The 6,000-nt window shown below is 39.4% G+C and overlaps 1 protein-coding gene across 1 annotated transcript in view; it reads right to left on the bottom strand.

Moving 5' to 3' along the window:
• Positions 1 to 780: 780 nt before the first annotated feature.
• ARMC3 (armadillo repeat containing 3) overlaps positions 781 to 6,000 on the bottom strand; it is a gene marked incomplete at both ends in the record, with an annotated part of 47,936 nt that continues 42,716 nt past the window's right edge. The window contains 3 exons of the mRNA XM_084279960.1: positions 781 to 990; positions 2,492 to 2,654; positions 4,793 to 4,990. Coding sequence (XP_084136086.1) covers positions 781 to 990; positions 2,492 to 2,654; positions 4,793 to 4,990 — 571 coding nt within the window. The remainder of the gene's footprint in view (positions 991 to 2,491; positions 2,655 to 4,792; positions 4,991 to 6,000) is intronic.

The raw sequence follows: 6,000 nt of genomic DNA, 5'->3' as shown, positions 1-6,000 counted from the left end.
TATTAGAGAGTGTTCTAGCCAGTGTTTCACCTCTCAGATGCACCACCACACTTCAGCAGTGCCTTGTTACCAAAGGCTGCAAGAAATACAAATTCTGCCTAAAACTGCTCCCTCTCAGAGTCCATTTCATCTTCACATGAAAAATGAAGAATTTAAAGACAGAGTGAAAGCAATAACTTATCAATCATCTGTCTTCTCTGTGCCAGGACAAACAGTATTTACTTTCATCCAGAGGATGTTGTCATCCATAATTATTAACTCTGCAGAGTTCCAAGAAAAATAAGTGGGATTTTTTTTTTTTTAACCAAGGCTGCTGTATACTGTTTGCTTTGTGCTTCTGACTCCCAGGTCTTATTTCACACAAGAAATTGGCCGGTTGTTTTTAGGTGACCTGTTACTTCACCAGATGTTATATTTTCTTGTTTAATGGAGATATAATTCAAATAAATATGCATGGGAATTGAAGAAACATAAGAACAAAAATAATGCTGTATTTTGGAAAAAAATGAAACCTATTTAATAAGCATTATAATGTTAACACATCCAAACAGTCTTGATCAATCAACTTTTAATCTGTACACTTTAGTCTGAAAATAGTACCACCCCCCAAAATTCCAAGCACTGAAGTCAGATACCTAAAATATGTTTAATTACATGTTTAGGACAACATGCCAGATATACTTCTTTTTGATAGCTGGACCTGAACCCCCTTATGTTTCATAAATTCTAGCACCACAACCATCTCTAAAATAGTAATTTTGGTAAAATTAGTCAAGATGATTAAATGCATTTGTACTGATCTGCCTCTGCGCTTCCCTGTTTTATCAAGAAGCCAGGCTCAAACATTAGATCTACAATATACTCTCGAGGAGGAAGCAGAAGCCCAGCTATTCCTTGAGGTGACTCATCAACCAATTTAACTTCATTCCAAGCTCTGTTATACTCGCCTCGAACCAAACTGCAGCTGATGCCAATTCTGTCTGCTATCACCTGAAAAGGAAAGAGAAAGGAGTTAATCACAGTTGATGCCTGTAGCTTGTGACACTTGCAGCAAGGCCAAGAGATGTTTAAAAAGAATAAAAATATTTGAAAGGCCAAGAGCCTGAAATGGACTTTGTAAATTTTGGACCACTTTGTAAATTTGTAAAAAGTGGTCCAAGCTCCCCATCTTTATTGTTGGTTCTGCTCAGAAAGTGGAGGCTTTTCAATGTTATTGCTACCATATTCTACAAATGACATGAAAAAATACACATTTTAACTCTTTTCAGACACTGATAGATTTACTTATCAGGCAGTCCTTTGGATCACAAATGAAGTGCAACACCCATCATACTCAGCAATGTTTTTTCTAGTTGGAAGACTTATTTCTGAATAACATTTTGAAGACATGTCTGTGCAAGCAATGAGATGTGGGTGCATCGCACACATGTAGCTGGTAGGAAATATTAACTGTAAAAATGTAACATTTTTACTAGTGTAAGTTTAGGATTCTGCTTCACTCCAAAGCACACTCCTTGCTTTTCAACCCCATGAATGTGGGAAGCAATGAAACGCGAGGCAAGCGTCTGCTAGATGAAACACCTGCCTTTCCTCTGTGCCATGCTATCACTGACAGACCTATAATGGCTTCCAGCTTCAAAACTGCTTTCTCAGAATGCATCTGCTCTGAAGGAATGAAATCCTGAAAGATTTCCAATTCCATTGCTTAGACTGCTGTGGCTTTAAGAGGGATGATCCACCCCTACGAAGTTTTCCTAGGACAGTGGAGGGTAAGAGAACATCAGTGCTGTTTCAGCACAATTAATCCATGCCCTCAGACTTCCACAAAATGTGTCAGGAACTTTCTTTTCCCATGGATACCATAAATTTAGGATTGTGATCTTCCTCCTTCGTACAGTTTGCTAGGTCCTTTTCACTTAATGTGCTAGGCCCTTGCTTCTCTTTTTTTTCAGCCAAGAAGGAGAAAAGTCCAGCTCCCCAATAGCCAAGAAAAAAGGATGGGACAGATAAGCACACTGCACTGGTACATCTTCACATGAAGACAAAAGAAATTAATCTTCCCAGTCAAAGAAACTAGAACATAAAAGCTGTTACACCCTGTCATAGAATGCTGGAGAGATACCAAATACAAATCTTATCAACAAGTTTACATTTGCAGCGTGGAAAAAAGGAAGCTGCATAATTCAATATTTTGCAGTTTACAGAAAATATAAAATGTTTTGACTCCCAATCAAATATTTTGGCTTTTTGCCATTTATCAAGTATTCTGCTGATATCACCTAAGACAATTTAATGACAACAAGAATGTTTACAGGAAGATGCGATGTTGGCTTTCACTCACTGGGAAATCAACTTTGCCAGTGAAAAATTACTTAAGTGTATAAAAAGATTTTACATGAATATAAATATCCTACTGATACGAGTGTACTTTAGTTTGCAATACCCAATTAACATCAGTGATGTCATGTTGTAAAATAAACATGAAAAGTACCTTGAAAAGTAGTGCCCTGTGGTAGAACGTCCCTTTCTTTACTTTCCCAATAGGCACAACGTTGCATTTCAGTTCAAATTCTATTTCACTTATGTGAACTTCCCAGCTGAAGTCATGTAATTTGTCTCTTTCAATCGGGCCACCCATCTTGTCTGCCACAAACCTGTTCCAATTTATACTGGGATCAATTACATCTATAATGCCTCACATTTATCACAAAAATGTAGAAAAAATAAGTATATACAAGCAATAAATGAATGACATATAAGACTTTAATAATTTTGCTATGCTTGCTTTAATTATTAACTCATTTTAGATACACTCACTGTAACCATAACTCAAATTCATTCACATCTGTCACAGACCTAAACTGAGGTGCAACAGCTGTCAGCAGAGATTCTGGAGAGGTCTGGTATAGGCACTAAGTCCTCAGAAAAAATCCCCAATAACAATTAATTACTGAGGAAATAGTTCAGAAGGTGGTGTTCACCTTTACAGCTAAAAGATGGCGTGAGCTATGTATTACCATCCCTAGCCCTTCCATTTGTTTCAGTTAGTAATAAAGGGGTGGGTGAGAATATTTATGAAAAAAATCAAGCCACAGGAGATGATCCCAGCATAAGAAAGCAATAATACCCAGAACTGAGAGCTCTCACTCTGGACCAGGCATTGCAGAGCTGACATGGGCAACGCGAGCTTCAGAGAGGGAACAAAATTGTGCATCACCTCCTTTGCAGTAACTGTGAACAGGTTCTGTCCTCGCAGTACATGCGCGGCAACCCCAGAGGCCTTATGGCTCAAAACAGAGGGCCTGAGGCAGTACTGCTCGCAACAGCACGGGCACGGGGGGCTGTCACTGAGCAGGCCTGACTGGGCATCTTGAAGTCGGGCATTACTGGGTCAATCTGAAGCAGCCAGGGGCTCCAGGCAGTCACTTGTGCTGCATGTACCTTCCGCCAGCCCCGAGTAAAGAGAGCAAAGCTTCTTGGTCCTCCGTGCACACAGAGATGCGCTGGGTTTGCTGAAAGGAGACAGGCAGCACTATTGCGTGTTCCCTCCTCTACCCCGGCTCCCTCCCCGGTGAGCACAGCGGGGGTCCTGCTCAAGCTGCCAGGCTGCCGAGGGCTGCTGCAGCTGCCTCCCCCTCCTCTTCCTATTCAACACACGCTATTCAGGCAGCCGCTTAAAATGGAACGTACACATAAAAATCCCCCCAGAAAACATTCTCCTTAAATTCCCCGTGATTGTTTCGCTGGGTTGTGTGTCTGCAAGTATTTTGTTGGTGTGTTTGAAGAGTGGATTTGAAAGAGGAGTTTATGGATTCCACCTTGAGGAAGGCAGCATGATTTATACACAGCTGGACAGTTAAGAATGAGTATCTGTCCTGTCAAATGTTGCAATCAACAGAAAAGCCATTCCTCATATCACATTAGACCACTTTATTAAAAATGAGAGTTAGTAGAAGAAACAAAATTTGTGAGACTCAGCAGGATCTGACGCCAAGCTCTCCGGATTCAGGAGGTAGCCAGGAAACTGCTCAGATAGTAAAGGTTAGAGCAAGGAGAAGATGAAAGCAGACACACTGCTTGGAGATGACAGTGATTGGTGCCCAGGCTGAGTAGTCAGTGTAACTAATGAATCACACATTGAAAACAACAGTCTGTACACGCACCATTGCAATATCCTGGCACTTATTAAATCATCAGGATGTTAATTACAGCAGCATCTAAAAACTACACTAGAAAAATGCCTCATGCTTTTGGATCTACAAGAAAACAAAATACAAGACTGCTTCTGTCCCAAGGGGTTTCCAAACCAACTAGGCAAGAGAGAATGTGACAGAAAGAACAGACACGAGGCATGTAAGTTGCAATAGTCTCGGTACTAGGCTAGGGCTTTAGCCTGCAGCCCCTGTGTCTCCTGTTCCTTGGTGATATTGATGCTATATGCATCAGCTGATGAGTTCGTTGGAAAGGATCAGTACAGACATACATAAGAGAAAAAACCCCTACATTGTCCACACAAATATTTTCAAAATGAGAATTTTCTAGACTTTTGTTGGGAGAGATATTTTGTTTAAAAAGAAAACCAACAAACTAATTACAACAAAATTAGAGACAAGAAGCTTAAAATCTAAAATTACGTCAACATTCTGGACCAAAGCTGATTTGGGTTTGAATTAAGAGTGGGAAAAATGACAAATTTGAAAAAGTTATCCTTGGTTATCCTTGGATGAGAAAACTGTTATTTTACCAGTTCAACTTATTTGCATTATTTATAGAAATACAATTCAGTACTTACTGTGCAAGAGCCACAACCTGTTCCCGGGTAGTAGCCAGTGGTAGAATTGTTTTGGAAGCATCATTAATGTAATCCAGTAAAATGAAGTCAGGTGGTGGTAGCCAGTGCGACTTTTCTAAGTTTATTTCATCTGGGACTTTAGATATAATCTGAGTAGTGTCTTTAATTTTTTCCTCTTCTTTTTTCCCCTTCCCTTTTCTTACAAAGAAAACAGTATAACCTTATTTAGAATACTGTAATCTCTACAGTCCAAATTCTAATACAGTACTTCCCCATCAGGACACTTTAGAACAACTGATTAGGGGAAATCTTTTCCCTTGAGAATGAATAGACCAAATCTATTTGTGGAACATGCCCTTAGGAGATGGCTAGGAACCAAATGACACTAGCTCCACACTGATACTCCTGTAAATTCTCATTTTATGTTTGTCTGTGGCTCTGATATGCTTTTCCCACATATGGATTACCTAGGGGAGAAGACACCTATGTAAGAATAACACGTTTTTTAAGAGTATATAGGAAACAGTTTTAGACTGTTAGAGGTTTGGTTGCATGTGGTCATGAAAGAAAAATCATGAAGCTCCTGAGTTTTCACTTGATAGAGAACTGGACTTCAAATAAGGGAACAAATGGTATCAAGAGCAAGGCTGAAATCCTGATGGAACACACCAAGAGGCAACATCTGTAGTTGCAAATCCATGTACTTCAAAAGCATTGTACAATCTACAACAAAGATTTTACAAGAGATGCATCTTTGCTGACTTTTTTTCATTGTATATGCTGTATTTTTCACTAATATTCAGAAGCTGAAACATGATGGTGCTGCTGAACAGGCCTCACAGGCACCCAGCAGAGGAATAAATGAACCACTGGCTCTGTGTCACTAGAACACTGTGCGTTTCACAGGTTCTGCGGCAACCATAAAGTCAGTATCGTACCAGAGGTATTGTTAAGATTATACAACCAGAGTTTAGGATTCTTCATTTGTGGGAACACAAGGAACCTGTGTTTTGTGAGCATTATGCCTTTTTTCAGCATAGGTCCTGAATAATTCTAATGTGAAATATGACAATTTTTTCCCCTTTTATTTAACAATTTTAGATTTTTTAAAATTCTTGGAATTAAAAAAGAGAAATGAAGGACCAGTAGAGTACATGGTTCCAGGGCACACTATCGTTATTGTATGCCTTTCACATTATTCTTAACAT

This window comes from Gallinula chloropus, assembly GCF_964237585.1.
Source record: "Gallinula chloropus genome assembly, chromosome: 2".
Taxonomy (NCBI): Eukaryota; Metazoa; Chordata; class Aves; order Gruiformes; family Rallidae; genus Gallinula; species Gallinula chloropus.
This window is presented reverse-complemented; position numbering and strand designations above follow the sequence as displayed.